The sequence below is a fragment of the Anser brachyrhynchus genome (genome assembly GCF_964034855.1).
Source record: "Anser brachyrhynchus genome assembly, chromosome: 2".
Lineage (NCBI taxonomy): Eukaryota > Metazoa > Chordata > Aves > Anseriformes > Anatidae > Anser > Anser brachyrhynchus.
The window spans coordinates 107543440-107566947 of NC_137695.1; the positions used below are offsets into that span (position 1 = coordinate 107543440).

A 23508-nucleotide genomic window follows, 5' to 3' on the forward strand; every position below is an offset into this window, starting at 1 on the left:
GGCTCCGCCGCGCTGCCATTGGCCGCGCCCCGCCGCCGCCGCCGCCGCCGGGAGAGGAGGGAGGCGGGGAGGGGAAGGGGCGAGCAGCGCGCACGCTCCCTCCCGGCCCCGCTCGAACTTTCTGGAAGCGGCGGCGGCGGCACGGGGCGGCAGGCTGCGGGATGACCCCCGGCTCCGCTCCCTCCCCCCCCCCCCCCCCGGCCCGGTTCCCGGCGGGCGCGGCCCCCTCCTCCCGCCGCCCCCGCCCCCTCCCCGGGGGGGGGTTCCGGCGGTGATGGCGCAGTGAGTTTTAACGGCCGGCGCTGCGCATGCGCGGCGGGACGCGGGCCGGCCCTGAGGGAAAGGGGGGGGGGGGGCGCTGAGGGCCAGGCTGAGGCCGGCGGCACACGGAGGGGCTGCGGAGCCAAGGCGGCGTCGGCCCTGTTAAACACAGGGCGCCCCTCAGCGCTCCCCGTTAAAAAGGGGCTGGCATCTGCTCATTAAAATACACAGCGTGGCTTTAACGGCGTGTGTGTGTGTGGTTCTGGGCTCGGGGGGCTTCGGGCGGCACCCCCAGGCTGCTCCTGGGGGTGGGCTGCGGGTCTGAGCCCTGAGGGGGCACCTGAACAAAGCCCTGCATCCGATGGGGCTCCTACTGCCCTGCTTTCACCTGTTACTGCGAATAAAGCAACAATTCCTCAGCGTTTACCAAGTCGGAAATGTGAATTCTTCCCAATTAAAGGATATTGGGAAAATGAAACATCTGCTTCGGTTCAAACAGAAATATTCTGACAATTATTTGTTTTGGTGGATGACTTAATATACAAACCTTGCTTGAATAATCAGTCTGTGGCGTTAGCAAGAAAAAAATGTTTCTATGTCTAAAAAAAGAATTGAAAGTGCTGTGGTGTTCCCCTTTATAGAAACAAAGGCATGTACTATTCCTCACGCCCACCATCTTTAATGGTCAGACATGCTGGAATAAATAAGGCAGATAAAAAATGGGTGCTAACCTCTTTTCCGTTCCATATGCTACAGATAATACCTTATTTTGATGAGGAGTAGCTCTTGAGTGGACAAGGTCCACCACAAGTAGAGATTGGCATCACACATCTTGAATATTCGCATGCTGCGCATCGTGTGGTTTAGGTAAATGCGTCTAATTTGCTTTCAAAAGTTTTTTTGCAGAAATCACGGTACAGATCATTTGTTCTGCAAAGCAACTGCTGTCATTCTCATTTGACTCGATCAGCATACCTTGCGTGCTGTCAGCTGCCCAGGAGCAGGTGCGCAGACACCAGTGACCGCATGATGAAGGGAGCCGCGTTCACGTCACCTTCCTTTATGTCCAGTCGATTCCAGAGGTCATCTCTTGAGGTAGCGAGCAGGTTGAAGAGGAGGCAGGCTAGGGACCGCCTGCATGAGTAGGGAGAGAAGTATTTCCCAAGGCAGAGTATTTGTTCTTCTCACAGTGCTCAACAGGGCAGATGCTGATGATTCACCCTCTAACCATGACGGGCTGCAGGTGCAGTGCGGTGCTGTAATGCTGCGTTCCCATCCTTGTACATCAGCGCAAGCAGCATGCAGTTCCAGGATCTCTGTCTACATTGGTAGGTGTTCACAAACAGCAGCTGAGATAACAAGGAAACAATTTATATCTTCTGCAGCAGATGCTAAGATTTGATAATAACATCAGTAACTAAAGAAAATTCAGTTCCTTAAGCCTCTTGGGAGAACTCCAGTTCGGGCTCCTAAAAAGCAACACTTGACTGCTACCCCTACGTTAGCATCTTCCCCTTGTCTTCACGAGTCCCTCCGTTTTTACACAGCACGGCTGCAAAGTTCCCTTGTAGCTGTTTTGTGCTGACTTACGTAGTACTTGCCTTGATCTGCCTTTGCTAGTGAAGCATCTCGTGCCATCAGCTGTGTGAGCTACACTGGTCTTAGTGAGATAAGCATGCACGGCAGCTGGTTCAGCTCTGTCACTGCTGAACTTAATCTAGTAACTGAGTGACTGAAAATCTCAAACTGCAGGAAAAAAAATCTAAAGATAGGGACTTCATTCCAAGAAGTTGCAAAATGTGACACTGGCGAAAGCATGCATGCAAGCCTCGGGAAGGCAGCCATCAGGTCGGTCAGTGGGCCCACTGCATGCACCGTACGGACAGAACTGAATGTCTGTGCTGCTTCCTTTTTGACAGAGCTGTTCCAGATAACGTTTTTCTAGCAGTTCCCAGAGGACATGGAAATCCTTTCCAACATCAAATGCATCATTGGGCATCTAGTGGAGTTTCCTCTTACTCCTAACTTTATTCCATCTTTACCAAAGGAAAAAACCACCACCACTTGGACAATGTTGATGTCCACGAGATGGACATCAAAACATTTTCTTGTAAGACAGCAAACTGGGGAGGGAGACTACTGGAACGAGGCAAACAAATGGCCCTGTCCCCCTTTATGAATGGGAGGAGTCAGGCATTCCAGAGCTTTGTTTTTAGATACTTTTTTAAAGAAAAGTTCCAAACACCCTAGGTAGGAAACTAAGCAGGGCTAAAACTACCTTTCCCTTCAATCCAATTGTGCATTCTACCAGTTTCACAGCTGCAAGTGAAAACATGAATAGTAATTGTTAGCACAGGATAGCTCCATACCACGTAAAAACTTTGCAGTTCTCTTCAGTGTGTTCTTTAAAAACACTTGCCTGCTTTCACAGTAGGCCTACCATAAGGTAACCTTACTTGAACTGAAATACCGCTTTATTATCGTTGAGCAAGGAGTTTAGGTACAGACTGGTACATAAAAATTGTCTCTTTGCATCAAGCTTTTCCTTATTTTATGTTACTGTGGAAGTACTGGAAGGATGCCTGGCCTGCTACAGGAGTGGAACCATTACAAACACTCCAGTAATGTTTTAGAAGTGCATTCAGCAACTTAAAGAATCTTCAGCCCATGTACTGGTTTCTCAGATACAGCGTCCTGTATCAGTTGCATGCAAGATTTTCAATGCTTACTGAGTGAGCACTTACGACTTTTATTTGTATTTATCAAATTTACTTTTCCATTTGTATGCAATTTCAGTATTTCATAAGCTTAGTAATGTAGTGGGGATGTCAAGTCTTGCACACAAGTAATACACGCGTTACTACTGGTGTAACTACATCACAGCGCCTATGAAACAAAGGTAGGGCATGAACAGGCTACATGAGATTATGATTATGCAGGGAAAGCTGTAGACATAAAATTTAACTCAGGAAAGAGAGAACAGCTTAGGGAAGTACTGTTAATCAGAATGTCAAAACAAAACAAATTGAATAAAGAACGCAGTATAAATAATGCAAATAAACTCCATCTATCACATCTGTAATAAGTATGTAGTTCCACAACATATTTTAGAAGAAGACGACAATTCTCATGATTTTTATATGGTCCCAGTGACTGACACATTCTTTCCTAACATTTTAAAGCAACTTCGAATATTATTTGTAATATTTTTATATTATAAAAATGCATCTTCCAGATTTACAAGCACATGTGCCAACTGTCAATAAGCAGTCACTATTATTTTTTTTGTTAAAGGACAAATACCTCAATTTCACACTTTTAGATTTTCTTAGAATTAGCTGATACACAGAATTAATATCGAAGAAGGGTCTGTGAATCATAGCTGGTTTCACATATTACGCTTAGCCATGTATTAAACTGTTCCAGTATACTCTAGCTCCCCTCCCCCCCCAACTGCATACTTTGGCTGTGTTAAATAAATTTGTAGAGGAAGTTAGAGGAAGTGGTTTCTTGTTGCTCATTCTTTTAGTAGAGTATTACTACTACTTGTTTTTTTCTGTAACATGGCAAAAAGACAGTTTTCACGCTCTTCCTGAATGATAATAGGAAGAGTCAGACACGAGAAGAATCACCAGATTTCTAAAGAACATGAGGGCCTTTCCTGCTTTTGGTTTGTTTTGTTTAAATTGCAGTTAAAAGTAACGTGCAGTAAAGTTTTGAGAATCTGCTTTCGCTTTGTTCCTTGGGCATTTGCCAAATTTGAAATTTAGTTAGTTTTGTTGCCTCTTTAAAGAACCTGTAGTCAGAAATAGCTAAAAGAATTTTCAGTGATAGATTAAAATTGCATCTGTTTATCTACCAATGATCATAAATAGACTCAGACACTTTACAGTCTACAGAATCACTTTTGTCCACTTTTTTTATAATCTGAATCATGATTAGGCTTTACTGTAGTTTAGACGACAGTAAGCAAGCTAAACACTAATTCCTATTGCTTTCCTTCATTTTAAAGTATTAAAACGTAAATCGTTTTACTGAGATTAAAGTTACTTTATTATTTTCAGACAGTTTAGCATATATTACAAAGATCTTTAGAGGCATCCTTAGAGGTCAGCTCGAACTCCAAAACCCGGTCCTTTCGGTGGTTCTGTCAGAGATGTAAGGCCACCAGCTGGCTCACAAGAAAAACGTCCACTCCTGAAAAACGACAGCAGATTTATTTGTTGCTGGTACTGTTATAACCGATGTCTAATCACTGGATAGAAGACCTTAACAAAACTGCCTCAAGGCTGAAGCCGCTTTTTTCATTCATTTATTCATCCTTCAGAAATGTGGGATGCTACCCTTTAATTAAAAGGCTTTCAAATTCAAGTAACAACAAACAGCTTCGTAACTCAAATGCAAGATATAACCGCTAGGGTTTTTTATTCATTTATTTGAAGGTAGAACAAACAAAAGTGATGTTGATACCACCAATACTAAAGGCAATATTCCAATTGCATCAGTCATGTTTTTGTTAGAGATGTATCGCTGCACTCAGAAACTCTAGCTTTTAACATTGTTCTCTTATTCTGAAAAAAATAGGAATAGATAACATACTCTCGTCAAATGCTACTAATTAATTACACCATTCACACGCCCATTGGTGTATTTGGACTAACAAAGAACAATGGGAAATAACAGGTGAGAAAAGTTCAGAAATAAGCGTTTCACAAACTTCTGATCTTTTTTTTTTTGACAGAAATCCCCCCCAAAACAGGTACTTGTTGATTTACATGAAATCAACATGTAAAAAACAGGTGATATCATTCACCTGGTAGATACTGAGCCAAATGAGAATTATGTTTTCCCATTTCACAGTCCTGTAGTCAGTCATCAGGAAGATGAAATTTCTCTACTTGGTTCTTTCTGGCTTTGAATAAATAGAAAGGCACTGAATACATACCATGCTGTTCAGCAAATTAACACTGTTTAGCTGCATGTTGTGAACTCCTAGAGTTGTAACAGGAATTTAATTTCCTTTCTCGAAAGGAGAAGCCTTCGAGTAGTTGGACATTATCATGCAAATACAGCATACCTTGGGCCAGGTTTGGGAACTTTGCCAGCCTTTAGCTCATCAATTATATCTTCGATATCTTTGGGTGTCAAATCCTCCTAAAAAAAAAAAGTCAGCAATTGTGCAAATTACAATCATCAGATGAGCTGCTGCCTAAACTGGGATCTTAGCACATGTAATTTTGATCCTGTGATTAACATACATGTACTGTTTTAAAGAATACGGAAATTTAAAAAGCCTAATGTAATTTTATTACTAACATTTCTAATTTACATACAGTTGCAGAAACGATGTTAAAGCTAACAACGTTCACTCTGGTCAATCACGTGGGTTTGTGGCTTCAAATTCCTTAGTGCATTAGTGAGCTGAATCTTTCCCTTCCCACTATATGTATGCTGTTGCACAGACTACAGAATAGTGTCAGCTGAGACAGAAAAGTGGGTACAGTACAGGAGAACAAATCTTAAAAAATAATAAGTAAATCAGATTGTGATAGCATCACAAAATAGTTTTAAAATACGTTTTAGATGTTATTTAAAGGCTGGACTTATTCAATGAATGAATACTTTGGTCTGATGACATCCAAGAGAGCCATAATTCAGAAGTCTGAAAGTTCAAAAATAGCGTTAAGCTAGACCATACCTTCCAACTGACTGTTTTAATGTGGTTTTAAAAGCTTACAGAGTACCTAGGTGATTGAAATTCCAGATTTATAGGCAGGCCACTATCAAAAAAATGCATCAGCACAATGAAATGAAAAATACATGAATTCTGTATTATCTTGTTCCCTTTTCCTTACTATGCCAAATGTTTTGCCTCTTGATACCATTCTTAAGTTTCCTCTCTTCCATAGGCTGCAGTATTTCCCTCGGGAAACTTTCAGAACTCATCAAGCAAGTTAAGACAGCATTACTCTAGCAGTACTGTATATTTTAAGTTAATAGCTGCACTAACTTAAAACTAATTCATAGTTATGGGTTTTCCAAATATACTGTCATGCCTCTGATTCCAGTTCTATGCTGAAAAAAGAGAAGCCAAAAAAAGGAAGTGACTGCATTGACACAAACTCGATTTTCAAACCAGAATTCTCTTTTTTTTTTTTAAAAGAGTATTTCCATGTTCTCAGTCACAATCATGGCTATGGACAAAACTCAATAACCAGAATGCGACAGTGGGTAACACCAACTTTTACAACTTCAGATACAACTTCTGACTCTCATACAGTACTAAGATGCTGTATTTACATAAAACATGAAGCGCAAAAGACAAGGCACTAATCCCCTTGACAATTATGATTTTAAAAAGAAAAAAAAAATCAGTCTTTAAGCTACAGCTAACACATTTTTGATTATAGTACAAGAACAAATTCTAGCAAAGGAAAAGAGCCTAGCACTGGGTTCAAACAGGCACCCAGAACAAGGCGTGGCCATTGCTTCATTCCTCACAAATGCAGAGAAAGAAAGGAAAATTCTGGATGTGCTTTCCATCACTCTTCATCATAGATCAAACCTGGAGTACACAAGAATTAAGCCTTGAGCCAAGGACTCAGCATTCTTCAGCAAAATCATTCACTTCCAGCTAATGAGTATTAGGAACAGACTTCCTAAATAAAGTTGCAGGATTTCAGTTATTTCTATTTTTAAGCCAGAAAGTCAAAAATTACTGGCTTGTAAAATTTTTTATATAGATAACAGATCGATATTGTGAAGAGGACTGAAACTTCCCTTGTGGCACTCCCAAAGAGAGATTCAGAGGAACTATGTAAATAAACTCTGTTCAGCCTTTCCATTAGCACTCACCAGAACCAAGTAGCCCCTAAATGGGAAAAAGGGCACACTGGGTGCAAAAACAATGTGCTCCTGCTTAAGGAAACGAAGTACCAAAAATCTGACAATCTGGCAAAAAAGTAGACACCATACCATCCGTTAGACACGGATTAACATTCAGTATAATTAGGTACACTGGTAACACGTTAAATCTGTACTAAAATATATACTACCAATGAGCTTCATGCTTCAAGATACTAAAGAAAATAAAATAGCAACTGATAGCCCAAGTGACTATCAGTAGCAATTGGATGTTTTCAAGCATCATGGTTTATGAGCTTTAATCATCACTTAGTGTTTTGTAATCTTATCTCTCCACATCCCACTTAATGGCATTTTGGACTTCTGTTAAATTACCATTCTTGCAAACCCTTTAAAAATGTAACTGATTAAAAGTGTTTCTTTGGTGGGGGGAACACAACAGAAATAACATTTTACTCTATACCATCATGGTCTGATGCTTTTTGGACTTTCTCCACAGTGTCTATACAACCCATGCTGTACATTTTCTTCTTCTTTTCCATTATGTGCTACTAAATGACAAAACCAGGCTGTTTGTGCTTCCAGATTATAAACTGTCTGCATTACTTCAAATGTCAAAGCACACCTCTGAAACAAAGCCCAAAGCAGAACACCTACTGAATGCACTTATTTAGGGGAGGTGGTTTAGTGCTACTGTATGGAAAGGCAAAACCTGGTAATTAAAGCAAGCTGACTTTTAGCAGGTGATGCATCATCTTAACTTGCTCATTAAATGAGAAAAGAAGAAACTGGGAACTACTGTAACCGCAAAGAGGCGATGATGCAGAGTTTAAAAAAAAAACCCAAAGGAAAAACGCGTTCTTTCTCAATCCGAAAGCCACCTGTGAAACTGCTCATTCTACTGGATGGATATGCCAAAACACCACTTCCACGAGAAATCTCTATCCATGATCTCATCATCTCCATATGAACAACGAGAGCATTTACAATGTGTGTTCTTATAGAGACCAGGACATCGATACATTATCGCACAGATGAAGTGTTTCAGGAAGAGGCTGAGAAAGTAAAATATGTTCTAAGTTATCCCTGCCAACTGCGATTTGAATAACCAACCAAAAATTCAGAATCAGAAGGAATGAAGATACAGGTAGAAATCTAGTTTCTTAAAAAGTAATACTTACATAATAGTTGTCATTTATTTGTACCATCGGTGCATTTACACAAGCACCTAGACATTCCACTTCAATCAATGTGAAGAGTTTATCAGGTGTTGTTTCCCCAACTTTTATACCTAAAAAAAATAAAGAATATTAGGTTCAGCAATGGCTATGGATCAAGATTAATAAAGAATATTGTAATTACTCCATAATTTCCTCATTACTTGTATTTTGGCCATAAAAACATTTGTACAGTTAAATCCTCTTAAATGAGTCTAAGACTGTGAAGTTAGTCTTTGGATACATTTTGAAGACCTGATTTACACTTTTGATTTGCTGAAAAATAACCACAAAATGACAATTCTCAGAAAAACTCTACTTGAGAATATTTTTAGGAATCGGTATAACGTAATAGAAAAATCTGGAAAATACAGCTCTCCTACGTTGATATTAAATGCGTTAATAATCAGTATTAAGTACTGAATCCCCAAATTAACCAAGAGCCAAGTATTAACGGTGGTCCAAATTTGCAAACAGCTTCCAAGTTTCTACACAAGAGCTTATTTCCTGAACAACTCCATACACATGCTTAGCTTCCATGACGTGTTACTGCTCTAGTGATAAAACCAAAAAAGATACAGACCTCCCCCAGAGGGCAGGTTAGCAAAAATAACATCTCAGAGTCTTAGCTTGCCAGAATATTCATTGGAAGGAAGAACGCCAAACTACAATTTTCCTCCATAGTTATTAGGGGCAAAAGCCAGTAAAAGTTGAAGTAAAGCCTGTGTCTCAGTATGATCTACACAAACACCCTTAATTACAGGAAACAGTTGCTTTTCTTTTGACTTCGCAAACTAAGTTTCAATTAAAATCAAGCCATCTTTGCAGCAACAAAACCAGGACAAGTTTAATCTAAAAATGCCTTTTCCGGACAATGGAACATGAGGGAAGCAAGATTATAAACAACTGGTCTGTAGCTCTTATCACAGTGGTTTTTCTGAAAGGTCAGCATAACGTGACTGCATGGAGTGGGAAAAGTTAGTTGTTGACCTTACCCTCTCTTCTCCTCATAACACAACAAGGAGAAAAGTAGAGAAACAGTACACAAAAGTGGTGAGTTCTCCTTACATCTCATATGATGTAGAACTCTCAGCTGACTTTTCCCATGAGAAATTTATAAATCACCTTATTTAAATAGAAAAAGCCTCACTAATAATTTCATATAGTGTATACCTTTAAAATCTTATTTTACATATAAAAAAAGTGGCGTGACATTCAGAGTCCCCTCCTATATATGGAATAGCGCTTAATTCTCAATCCAAGAGTTGTATTAGAATAATTCATTTCCTGGCAAATTGCCTGTAAAATCACTTTAAGACCACTAAATGACACTCCTGACTTTTGTTCTACCGTACTGAAATATTTGGACTTGGTATCCCTTATTTTCAAAGTTCTACACTGACCTCACTCTAAACGAGAGGTATTTCTGCACTGTCTCCATCACATAACGAATTTTACTTCTGTTAGAAAATAATCCATCATTAAACCAGGGAGAAAAAAAAAAAGTGTATTACAAATTTGTATCATACCAAGTTTCTTCTTAATGGCTTCTAAAATGCTATCAGAGTCTCGCAGCATGCAAGGCGTTGTAGTGCAGACCTGGATATGGTATTTCCCAACAGGCTTACGATTATACATGGTATAGAAGGTTGCTACTTCATACACTCTCATGGGAGGCATTTCTAAAACTTCAGCAACCTATAATAAGGGGAAAAGAAGATACTATATTGAATTCTCACAGGGTACCAGTAAAGACATTTCAGAAATCATCTCAATCAAGTCACCTGTCCTGTATCTGCAGTATGAGGCTTAGGTACTCCGGATAAATAGAAAGAAGGGGATGGATTTCAAAGTGTAACTACTGAAGTGCTGAGAAAAAACACCCGAGTTACTCTGACTGGAGTTGACCTTGTTTGAGCACAAACTCCACTAAGCCAAGAATTAGCACAGTGAGGAGCTGCAGTCAATCCTCCTCCAGCATCATACGCAAGCTAGTTTCAAGAAGTCAGCTGGGTTCCAGCTTTCATTATTAGCTCCAGCTCATACTATGCTTGCACTCTTGCTGCATGAATGAACAAACTTGTACGAATCCGCCCACGCTAACCCACTTCAGCCTTCTGGCAAAGGGAGCAATCCAGGCTGGTGCTACGCTCACCTCATTCGGTTACAGCAGGCTTTCTCGGGTCCTGTAACATACCAGGGCTGGCCCTAAAACCACCACTGCTACACCTGCAGATTGTGCATCGCTGTATTTATTAGCTGGGACGCCAATCTCCGTGCAGTCAGTTCTGGTGGAAGTATCCCTGACCTCACTAACCTGGAACCCTGACACACTGCTCAGAGGTTGAGAACTGACAGCTTCCAAAAGCGTGGCTGTTCTCTATTCCAGTACCTATAGCAGGCAAATAGCAAGCCACAGGAGATATTTGCTTGCTTAAAAACCTTAAGGTCATTTAAAACGTATCACTTTCAAAGAAAACAAACATAAGAAGACTTTTCCCATTTGGTGTTAACTGAGATTTGAGGCTTTGTCCTACATCATAGGAAACAGCAAATAATGTCTGCCAGTGTTCCTAAGCATGCACTTTACTCATACTCAGTAACTTCTGTAATCCTCACAATCCTCTTTTAGTTTATCTTGATTGAACTTGAGACTCTTCACTTTAAAACTGATACGCCAGCTTGCAAGACAAAATGTGAGATTAATTTGTATGAATAGAAAAACTGAGGTGCAAATTTCTTGGTATTTGATTTCTGTCATGCAACCTATCACTTTGGAGCAGTGTAGCTGCTTGCTTATTTTGAAACATTTTAATAAGTAACTTGATAAGAAACCAGTCTTAAGGACACTTGCTATGAGGCGTTAGAAATACTCATTATACCCACTACACCGCCACATGCCTTGTGGAAATCTTTACAGGCCCGGAGATTAAGTACGATCCTGGCCATGTGCGTAGTGCCACTGATGTACAGGAGAAGAGAAAAACATCATCATCTTTTTTCTCTCCCCCAAATTAAGCAGCGAACAAAGTGTTTCAAGTTTACTCCTACTTCCAGGATGATTCTGGGAAGAGCCTGTCTAGCTAAGGCCCACGTTCATCTTTGCTTTGTTCAGTCTGTAGTTGCTAGCAGTGAGTTAACATTACACAGAGGCAAGTTTCCTGCATTAGTTCCCCCCCCCCCCTTTTTTTTTTAAATGTAGTCTCATAGTGAATACTCACAGTTCTGTGCCACATGTAAATTCCTGCATTAGTACGCTTTGGTAAAAATGCTAATATTGTACTATTAAGAGTTAGAGTTTTAAAAAATTACGCTTGCAAAATAATTTAGCACTAAATACCTTGTTCATAGCTGATATGGGCAACCATCCATGCTGTCTCTGAGCCAGATCTAGTATTGCCATGACAGCTGCAGACTTGTGTCCCTCTGGGTAATTGTTTATGATTGCTTCTATTCGCTTTTTAAAGGAAAAAGAGGAAAAAGAAATCAGTACTGAGCTAAAGACAAAGTCTGCATGTTTATGGTGTGGTTTTGGTTTTTTTGTCTGCATACCTTTTTGTTTTCAGGTGTGAACTCAAAGGGAGTATCTGGATTATTTTCGGGACTGTCTCTGTGCTTCAAGAAAAGTAAAAGAAATAATAGGGTTGTCAGGGGATTATTCATGACAGATTTACTGTTGTAAAATATTTTATTAGATAGTTACAGTTGAGTTACTTGAATAAAATTGATTTGATATATTCCAGATAAAAATTTCATAGTACTCAATCATGAATGACTAACCATCTCTGAGAAAGTAATAAAAATGTTGATAATTATTTCATCACTCTTAAAAAATGCCAACTTATTCCTGTTATTTCCTATTCAAGTAGTTATTTCTTCAAGAATTTGGTATTATTTACAAAATAGACATTTGTAACAGTTGATACAATTTGGCAATTATGGTCAAACTCATCACAAGCAGATGAAGAGTCCTCCAGTTAATACCTTAACAAACAACAAAAGACTAAAACAATAGCCCATTTTTTGTTTTGCCATGAGACCTTAACCGTAAAAACTTTAAAACTTATCAAGAAGCTTTCTATATAAATATTTGCACGTTCAAACATACATTATTAACCAATTTTTACATTTCATAAGTTTTAAAACATTTCACATACAATTCTGAATCAGCACAGACTAAGCAGAATTTCCAAATTCCTATTTCCAAAATAAGGTATTTTATCATAACATTTCTAACGTGGTCTTCTTGGAAAACATCACATTGAAATTAGTTCTAATTTTTATTTTCAGAAAATACAAATTTGGAAGTCTTGAAGAAAGTGATTTTTACTGTAATAAAATTTTAGATCTGATAAAAGCCCTTATTCCTTGGAAAAGACTGCTGTGCAAAACCTTCAGTTATCTCAAAGTAGCTCATTATGACATACTCAGAGCTGAGTTTGAGTCCAAGCTTTTTGCTATTTTCAAACTGAGAACGTTTCAAATTAAATCGAAAGAGTGCAGAAAAATTCAAGCTATACTCAAGGGAGCTAAAAGTCATCCACAACCAATAATTAAAGCTTTTAAGGAAGCATATTTAGGAGGAAGAAACCTACTCCGCTGACTTTCACTTTAATCATCCTCTCAAACAACCTAGGATGATTTTACAGTTTCCACGCTACCTTTTAAGGCCAGGCTGGATGAGGCTTTGAGCACCCTGGTCTGGTGGGAGGTGTCCCTGCCCACAGCAGGGAGGCTGGAACCAGGTGATTTTTAAGGTCCCTTCCAACCCAAGCCATTCTGTGCCACCTTCTTACAAAGTAGTGAAGGATTTCATGAAAGATCTAACATGGCAAGTCACTAACGTTGTGAAAGACTGTTGTCAGTGCACAGCTTAAAATGTGTATGATTCACGGCTCTTCCTGGGTTTTGAAATTTTAACACAGAAATACCGAAAGGTCAAACACAACTCGTAATTACAGCTGGTGTCCTACTGAGAGATTCCCTTTGCTTATCCCATCTATACGCTGGAACAGCCAGTACTACTACCACTGTCAGTTTGAGGGCAGGAATATCCCTTTCCCAGTTCCAAGCCTAAAAAAAACCTACGATCAATACCTACTTCTCCACCTCTACAATCAATACGTACTTCTCCACCAAGGATGACTTTCCCTGTAATAACAGGAATTACAGAATGGTAACTGATTTGCTCTGAACACCCTGATCTTTTAGCAAGTATGAATGTGTTGTTTGTACTGTCTAGAACATAAAACAGCTTTCACGAACAGAGTTGCCTCTATTTTAGACTGACCCTTCCAAAGAAAGGATTTCACTCATCGTATGTATTGTTGGAGAGGGTTTTCTACCAAAATCAATGAAAGTTCTTAAAAAGAGGCTGCTGAAGGAAAAAAGAAGTGATTGGAAATACCCTGCAAGTTTTAATTTCTTTCCCTTACAGATCTGCTGTAGGTCATAGCTGCACTGATAATCCATGATTCATGGTAAGTATTTCCATAACTTAACTTTTCCTTCTCAAATCTGCATGCCTGTTTTATTTCAGGCTGCTATTTTGCCTTCCACTGTTACTTGCGCTACTTATGTTTGTACTTGATCTCAATTTCTTTTGCAAATAACTTTATTTTATTGCATTATTAAAACCCCTCTCTGCGTCTAGAACAGCTGTTATTTCCAGCATCTCATCTCTAAAATATCCCTAAATACCCTACATGCAAGTATGAACAATAAAAACTTTATAAAAGAACAAATACTCCATTATCAAAACAAACAAAAAAACACCCCACAAACAATTTCCTATGCTCTTCTAGCAAAAGTTCTGTTGGGAAATAAAAGGACTTAACGATGCTATTCAATAAAACAGCTAAAAATCACAAGAAGCTAACTAAAGCTCACAGCTTTTCTTTTCTAGCTCCCTTTTGCTATTTTCATTCTCCTCACTCCAGCAAACCATTTAAACAGTAACATAATTCCTGCAAAATGCCTGGAGAATTTACAAAGCTATCTAGCTTCATCTACCTGACGCTGCCATCCATTAGCGTGTCAAAGACACCTTTTGCCTGTCTTCACCGATCTCAAACTACTCTTGAAGTTTCCCAACTCGTCAGCCTACACTCATGTTTCCTGTAGTCCTTGAGTATCAGCTCTCACTCCATAAATCACCAGTGCCTGTTCGGGCTGCTGGAAAGCTACACGAAGCATGTACTGTAATCCCATTAGCTTCATCCAACAGGAAAGCTGTGGAGACAGCTGCAGCTGCAAAAAGGCAAAAAAAAAAAAAAAAAAGCCCGTCCAAAAATGCTGAGCACCTGCTTCCAACAAAATGGTCAATTCTCTAGTAAAGTACTGATTTCCACCAAATGGTGGGAAAATGCCAAATTATTCAGCTGTTGGACTGAAGTCTAGATAAAGCACTGAGTGGAGCAGAATGGGACAGAAGACACGTCTCGGAAATGCGTCGGGTTCTCTTCACAGGTAGACAGACAGACAGCACACCTGCTTTAGGTGTTTAAATATTGAGTGCTTTTTTACTTATGCAATCACTATTGCCGTTTATAGGTATTACAATAATGCCTGACGGCCTCAATCATGAATTGCTACTCAACTTACTGTACGTCACGGCGCATGAACCAGAACTGCATTTTTCAACTGCTAGCAAACAGGGCTAGACCCGCAACCTATGGTTAATTCTGTGGCAAATTGAAGAAGCCAAGAAACTGGGCCCACAAAAAGTGTCACAAGCTTCAATTACAAGTTAAATTCACTACAGTAAGAAAAGGAAACAAGAACTGTTTTGTAATAAAATAAGTTTAAACAAAATCTCACCTGTAATCACACACAAATGCTAATACCATCGTTACAGGAGTTTTCATTACATAAAGAAATAAGTGATACCAAAATAAAGCCTTTTGACACTTTTATTGCAACTCTAGTAAAAAAGTTTCCACTAGGCTTCTATAGCAAAATCCTGCACAACAAAAACTTCAGGCAGATTTCAAAAATCACATGCCAAACTCTTGTTACACATCCCTTTTCCAGTAGGGTAAATTACTTACCACAAATAAGGCTCCTCCACTGGAATTGCATGCTGGTGTTCTATGCAAGTAGCGGATTTGTCTTATCTACAAACAAAATAGTCTATAATAATTATATATTAATAGTCTATAATTTGTATAACTGCTTTCAGAATGAGCTTGATTTCTTCTCTAATTGTAAACCATTCTTTTGTCATCACTAAATTTAAATCGTGTCGAGAAAAATACAAGGAGCTCTAGCATACTATTAGGAAAGCGCAGCTACACTGTCCAAAATGGTCAAGGTATGTTAAGGGGAGTTAAAGGATTGAACTTCAGACTGGTAATGTCCTACCACAGCTTAAAAATGCCTTGAGTACAAATCCTTATCAAATATTTCACCAAGAATTCTTCAGTGTGTTACTTTATATCATACATGCTTCCCAAAGTTTGCCAAGGGTACCATTTCTACTGAGGTTCTTCTCATTTAGGTGTTCCTTCAGCTTTCAGCTAACTGAACAGCATGACAAAACAACAAGAAATGAAGCACCTGAAATACCAAGAGAACACAGATCTGTATGCAAGCTGTTTTCAGCTATTTTCTAGTCTCTTGCTAGACCAGTCATGCTAAAATAGATCTAGAATGCTAGATTCTGGCCAGTGTTATTAAAGTCATCTTATGATATTACCTTGTCACAAGCAAACATTTTGTAACAAATTTCATCTTGTATCAATATTAGATTATTTTTATATTGAATTTTAGACCAATTTTGAGAGTTCTTAAAGTATGAGAAAGGTTAAAAAAAAACAGCCCTCTGTAGCTGTTCGTGTTACTGTATAAAATTTGTTGGATCTCAAGTGGGTCAGCATCAAACAAGCAAAAAATAGAGGCATGGGGTCAGAGCTGGGATCGAAACCTAGCTACCAGGCAACTACAGGCCCTGCTCTTCTGTAAAAGCAGCCTAAACAGCTCAGCTTCTTCCGCAGACCACGCAGTTTCACCTGCTGTTTGATAACTGCAGCCTCTCCCTGCCAGACAAAGCCCTGCCCAGAAGCACTGGGTTTAGCGTGGCGTGTGAGGGATGTTACCTAGCAGTATTTCCTCCCTCCCTGCTTCTGGCTCACCTGAGAGCAGCAGCCAGGAAAGCAATGGGTTTTTCCTGCTGCTCCATATCAGAAGCCCAAATGACCTCTGGGACACAGGAATAACTCCTTGCCCTGCCTGCCACCTCCTGCAGGCCGCCCTCAGCTTTTTACCGCTATAAATTGACATGAAGCACCTCAAGCGAACAGCAACCGGCATGCCAGCCTCTCGGTGAATGTGACAACACGTAAAATTCAGGCAAAAGACTCAAAATACAGGAAAAAGACTCAAAGCGCAAGCAGGGCACAGGAGTACAGCAGAAATCCTGCAGACAATGGCATAAACCCTACTAAATCCTAGGCAAGTTTAGCACACCTATGTATAGTTATGACCGTGAAGAGTCAGCCCTGTCAGCCTCGGGTGTCCAACTTTAAGGGTGCCCGACTTTAAGGGGCAGCCTGCTTGCAGCGGAAGCGCTCTGACCCTTTGCTTTAAGGACACCGCTCTGCTCTCCAGAACCCGGCCCCGGGCTCCAGGCCGAGGCAGTCTAACCTCCGGGCCTGGAGGATTTCAGTCAGCGCAACTGGCCTCGGCATCGAAAACCAGCGCCAGCAGCCTGCCCCCAGCCCTCACACGGGACAGCACCCCACGACCCCACAACAAGCCGCCGGCCGCTACAAGGCGGCGGGGACGACCCCGTGAGGGGGCGATACCCTTCCCCGGGCAACCCCCGAGCCTCCCCGGACGGGCCAGGCCGCCCCACCGCTCCCCAAAAGCCCCGTGTGGCGCAGAGCCGCCCCCCAGCACGCCGCCCCCTTACCGAGCGTGCGGCCGCGGCCCGCAGGGGAGCGCAGAGGAACATGGCGGCGGCCGGCCCGGCGCCCCCTCCCCCCCCGTCCCTCTCCTTGAGGCCTGCGCTCGCCCTCGGCGCTGCCTCAGCGGGACCGCCCCGCGCATGCGCGCGGCCGCGCGCCCCGCCTGAGGAGAGGGAGCCGGCCCTCACAGGCCTGAGGGGAGAGGGAAAAAAAAAGGAGAAATAAAAGGAAAAAGGGGGGTGTTGTCTGTCCAGGCTGTCTCTGCTGTAAATTGTGAATTCGTGACTGCTTGGATGTGAAAAGTCTGTGTCAAATAAGCGAACCACAACATCTATATGAGAATGCTCTGTGAATTGCAACCTTTTGTGGCACGCAACACTGTGAATAAAAAAAAATCCATTTGAAAACAAGTTTCAAGAAAAAAAATCCCTTCAAAAACAAGCATAGATAAAATAATAATAAAATAATAAATAAAACTGGAGATACGTGCAGGAACTGGTGACGTTTTTGGGTGTTATATTTTTTCCTCCTCATCTCTCTACCCAGCTTGGCTGATCAGGATATGTGATGTTAGGACTGTTTTGCATTTATGTTTTGACATCCCTTGCTCAGAAAAAATCACGACTAAGCATTTCATTGTCTTCTCGGCCATCGATAAACATTTTCGTTTCACGGTATAATACAGTACAAATTGCTGGAACTGAAAAAAATGTAAGCAATTGATTCTTCCTTGGGTGCAACAGAAACGTTGGTCACAGTTCCATCGTTGTGAAGACCCTGTATTGTTCAGATCCTCATGCGAGCAATGCAAATTCATCTTTTTCACTCCAAAATAAATTTATGTTTTTCAAATAATGACTAAGAAGAAAGGATGAGGACTCAGCGTTGCAGATTTGCCAAGCATCAGCCAATGTTCCAGCGTCTCTTACCATATTCTCCTTCCCTCTGAGGAGGGAACTCCCCTGCACTCCCCCATACTGTGGCACTCAGTATGCCCAGTGAAAATCGATCCACATATATTTTACATAAATTTATTATTTGCAGAAATTGTGGTGATCTCTAGCTAACATTATGAGTACAAAGCACTCTCAATTCATTCTTTACAGCTTTTTTCCTTCATCCAAAATGTTAATTAACTTGTTTTTCATGTCCTTATTCATGTAGGAAGATCTTTTTTTACTTCATATAAGCATTCAAAAGGCGGGATGAACTACACTAGAGCAAACTGAATTTTATTAAAAACATTTAATGGTTACATTATGGATTTATATGGATAAAAGACCCACTGGGTCACGAGGTTGGCACAAAAGGCCAGGGCAGACAGAACCGCAGTGGTTCTGCCTATGCGGTTGGACCTGGAGAGCTCCTCTAAAGAAACCTTTAGGTAGGCAAAGTGAGACCAGAGCCCCAGTGCACCTCAACAGATAGTTCCATAGAAAGCCAAAGACGCTACACAAAATGGTACATATTTGAACAATTTAAGATGCTTAGTTTATTGCTCTTTCAGCTAATTGCATATATACGTACAGACATATACATATATATGTATATATTTGACAACTGTTAATGTAACTAATGTTCTTTTAACAGAATACTTTTCATTTGCACAAATCAGCTAGGACGTGGTACTAGCTGTCTAGTGAGATTACTGCCTTTTGCATTTGGGTTTACTGTAGTGAGTGGTTGTCTTCCTGCTCCTTATTCTTCATTTCCTCAACGTCGAGAGCTACTATCAGCATTTGTAATTTAAGTGCTGTACTAGTAGTTGATATTTTCTTTCATTTGTTTTCACTAATTACGTAGTCACTTATAAACCCTGTGTTTGTAGTCATCTATTATCCTGAGGTAATTCTTCAAACACCTAAAAGACAGCCTAAAAGAGAGAAAGTATAATGGTGCAGCGATATTAAGGAATAGACTGCAGATTCTGTTGCTAAGCCAAAATTTATATCCTGTTGAGAGTCTGCCCTAGGCATACAGTCTAAGAATAGCAAAGGCCTTGGATAATTAGACCCAGGGACTGTTCCTGTGCAGATAAATTTATAAACATTTAGTTGTACAATATAAAATATAAAATATATAATCATAGTAATTGGCTAATTATATGAGTTAACCCAATATGCATTTTTCAGTAGGACTTCATGAATGTGTAAATAGACAAGAAACAAAAGCATTTGGAAGTATTTGTAATTTAAACTCAGTCTATTTATCAGATGGCAATACTAAAAAATATAAATTGGAAACAGCATGACCTTGAATGGGAGTCCGGTATCTGCCGCGATCTGCAGACTTGCCTGTTGGCTCTGTGCATCCGGCCTGCTGCACGCACTGAAGTGAAGTGCCAGAGCACTGTCTGCTCAGGACCTGATGCATCACAGAATCACAAAATCTTTAAGGTTGGAAAAGACCTTCAAGATCATCTGGTCCAACCACCCCCCTACCACCAATGTCACCCACTAAACCATGTCCCCAAGCACCGCGTCCAGCCTTTCCTTGAACACCCCCAGGGACGGTGACTCCACCACCCATGGGCAACCCATTCCAGTGCCTGACTGCTCTTTCTGAGAAGAAATGTCTCCATTTCCAACCTAAACCTCCCCTGGCACAACTTGAGGCCATCCCATCTAGTCCTATCGCCAGTTACCTGTGAGAATAGGCCGACCCCCAGCTTTCCACAACTTACATCCCAGAGCACATGCATATAACTACTCAGACGTAAGTGATACGTAAGAGGGTTTTTATGGACCCGAATTAAGTTAGACGACTCCTTTTGCAGTGTGACCTGCCAATAAGGGAAGCTGCATAAAGGGAAACAAGACTCCCTGTGTTGACACTTTTGATAAGGGTCAGGAAATTCAGCAGATGGTGTACTCGTGCCTGTGTCTCCAGTAGGGCAGGTGTGCACGGACTGGTCAGAAATGGCCACACCGTCCCTTTCTGTAACCTCACACACTGTCCCTAGCAGCCTTGCAAGCTCTAATTGCATGGACTGTTACAGAAGAGATGGAGAATGCTATCATTTGCTGCAAATATAAGCTAGAGAATTATTCTTGCAATCAAATAATTATTTACCGTGTCATTGAATTTCTTTATTAGTATGCATTATGCCAAATAATTGCCTTCAGGCTTTTGTTTTAAATGGAAACATACTAGGGATATTTAATGACTGTCACACTACTCTGCATCTTGAAATATAAAAATAAACAAATCAGCTTTAATTAAGGTTCCATCCATTATTCATGTACAGGCTTTCGCTGTAAATTTTCTGACATTCAAAAGTAGTACTTCCAGACATAGCAGTAGAAGCAGTATTAACCAATCTTCTTTGTAAATATTACGTTTTAATTATTTTGTGATACATGCTCTAAAATTAAGTAATATTAATAATAAGCAATTTGCAGTATAGGGACTGTTAATGTTGGCAAGTCAATTGAAGAGATTCTTCTGAAAACAGGTCATCTGGAGAGAACATAAATACCGTCAAATGATGTCACAGACTTCCTACCATGCTGAAAAATCAGCTCTGCTGTCAGCTGTGTAAAAGAAAGAAAAGAAAAAAAGTATTATTAAGACCTTTCTGAAACCTCAGCATTACACACTGGTATGTTTGTGTTTGACCAGTACAGTGATCTATTTTATGAAGTGTGAAAACACAGGGGGCAAGCAGAGGAGGTAACGTTCCATAGTGGAGAGCTACACACATTGGAACACAAACCATTCTCAGCTGCAATCTTCACATTGAGACACTGTGCAAAAACCTGGTTTATTTGTCCAGCAGTGCTTCAGCTATCCTTGTGGTAGGTTAGATTTAATTCATCAATAATTTATGTGCACTACAGAGCAGAATTAGTGTAACATACAATCTGAGACCTTTTTCTGAAAGCAAAATTGAAGCAAAGCAGATCTGCCTGGTCATCTATGCACTCACATCAGAACTTTAAATATTAGAATGAGTAATTATAAGCATCCTAGAAGGGGCTCTTCCAACAAAAGATGATTGTATGGATAGCGTAGAGGTTTTACATGGAACTGACTCAGTAAAACAGTTTTCTTCACAGAAACAGCTGCAGAAGGATTGAGAATGGAAAGAAAGTGAGAAGGAATGTGAAACATAAAAAGAAAAAAGCCAAATAAACAAACAACAACAACAACAACAAATGGCAAAGGAATTGCTCAGCCACAGCACTGAATGACAATTATGAACCAAACTGGAAGTGAACAGTAGGAAATATTGGGGGAGTCTGCCTGGGGTGATAATAATCCTTACTATAACAGAGAAACCTGGAAGGTGTGGTAGGTATTACAGCATCTGAAAAGACACTTCTAAAGAAGGGACACAACACTGCCACAGGTAGCTGGCCTGTGCTGGTGGAAAGTGGTGTAGTTCCACTCAAGGAGAAAGAACTAAAGTGATTTTCCTCATCTGAGGACCTGGCTCACTGTTTTTTAAGATATGAGCTTTCACGGCCCATTATGTACAGCAAATATATTTCAGTTCTTTTGTTCAAGATCACTTTGCTTCCATGGCTTGAGTGCTAAATTTGCATCTTTCTGCTACAGTTCCCGTGGAGCAAGTGGTATCAGTACCAGTAAATGGTGGAGAAAGATGATGAAAACCAGCTCAAGCAGTATTGTGTACCTGATGTGAGTAAAATGCTTGTAACCTGGGCATCCTTTTTACTATACCCACTGAAGGAATAGGAGGAAGCTTTGCATTATCTGTGGAGACATCAATCAGTGAAATATTGATATGTGGTTTAACCAGTTACTTTATCTTATATCATAAAATTTGGGATATATTTAAATATAAAAGTCATAAAATATGTGCTTAAATTCAAAGTGGGCTTCTTGTCATTTCTTATTTTCTCAGTCTGTTCTGTATACAGATGGCATTTCATATGATTAGCAGCAACACATGATATGTTTTATCTTTACAGTGGACTACTTTTTATGACACTGCGCTATATTCAACATGCCCACACATTGCTGATGTTCCCAGATGTTGTTTTAGTGTTACTGGGGTCCCATGAGCAAGCTCACAGTGTAGTTGGAAACATTCTTCCACTGATAGAATAGAATAAAGAATGATTCAAGATATTTTAATGGTGTTTACTATTTGCACAAAGGCTTTGTGCAATCTTGTATGTCCCTTGGTTAGTTTTGTGCTTTCTGCAGGTTGCAAATGCAGATGTTTCAATAGGCAGTAGCAGTTTAAATATTACCTTCATGTGGAAATACATTTCATATTTTGTATGAAAGTGGAAATGTACTTAAAGTTTAAAAAGAATCTTAATTTGAACTTTGTTTCTTTATTTCTACTACTCACATTATTTAGAAATATGTAACAATCACATAAATGTGCCCATACAGTTATTTGTCCTGGGAATGAAGTAATCCTAGCTGATACATAATTAAGACTTTGTTATCCAAAGATGAAGACCTTTTTTAGAATGTGATTAGGAATTACTATCTTTATTTAACAGATAGGAAAATGTGAGGCAAATGTATACTGGCCACTGGTCAGTCACAAGAAGTCCACTGATTTATAAGCCGGTGTCCATGGGTCATGCTTTTAGCATAGTCTGAGAGAGATTCCTGGGCTGCAGCGTTGGAAGGGCACTGGGAACAAATTCTTCTCAATTAAGCTATTAATAGCTTAATTTGGATGAGGAGGTGAATGTGTTCACACCCAGTGTTAGACACTTACATGCCCAGGCTAGGAACTTGCACTCCTGCAGTTAGCTGAATCTCTCCTGACTACACAGAGAGTGTGAAGAGCTTCTTTCCAAGGTCAGCCTCCGAAGTCGGGTACCAAAAGCTGTAAGGAAGACCACCCTCCAAATAGTCTACACAATTTAATCTTACACCTCACATTGCGTCTGTATTCAGGTTAAATATTAATTTAAGCTTAAGAATGTTTTGATATGTAAATAAATACATTGCTTTAAGAGACACTGCTTTTCTCTTCAGCAAGGCTGCGAAAAGCTGGCATGACTTCCATTGGCATCTCATGACTTTCTCATGTTAATCATCTGTGAAGTTCAAACACCATTCAAAAAAGGGACGAACATCTTTGAGCAGCAGCTTTGAACTTTCTTTATTCAAAAGGGCAGCTAGAACTATAATTAGGTGCAGCTAGTTTTCATTATTCAGCTCATTTATTATTTATTTATGTCTTCCTCCCACAGTGCCTGTGAGCCTCGCAGCTTGTTCTGGCAGAGATGGGAGCCTGAATGTTGCTCTGCTTGTTTCCAAGCTCC

The 23508-nt window shown here is 40.2% G+C and overlaps 1 protein-coding gene and 1 long non-coding RNA gene across 2 annotated transcripts; one reads left to right on the top strand and one right to left on the bottom strand.

Moving 5' to 3' along the window:
* The first annotated feature begins 14 nt into the window (after nt 1-14).
* Nucleotides 15-8300, top strand: LOC308189651. Its single transcript, XR_013946495.1, has 3 exons — nt 15-1128; nt 1232-1589; nt 6171-8300. It is a non-coding gene; the product is annotated as an uncharacterized lncRNA (long non-coding RNA).
* On the bottom strand, nt 4291-17412 carry NDUFV2 (NADH:ubiquinone oxidoreductase core subunit V2). The gene is made up of 8 exons (XM_080579905.1): nt 17254-17412; nt 15392-15457; nt 11895-11957; nt 11683-11799; nt 9872-10040; nt 8307-8416; nt 5339-5415; nt 4291-4458 (listed from the first exon to the last, which is right to left on the bottom strand). The coding sequence occupies exons 1-8, from the start codon at nt 17293-17295 to the stop codon at nt 4365-4367; spliced, it is 738 nt and encodes a 245-aa protein (XP_080436031.1). The 5' UTR covers nt 17296-17412; the 3' UTR covers nt 4291-4364.
* Between the last annotated feature and the right edge of the window lie 6096 nt (nt 17413-23508).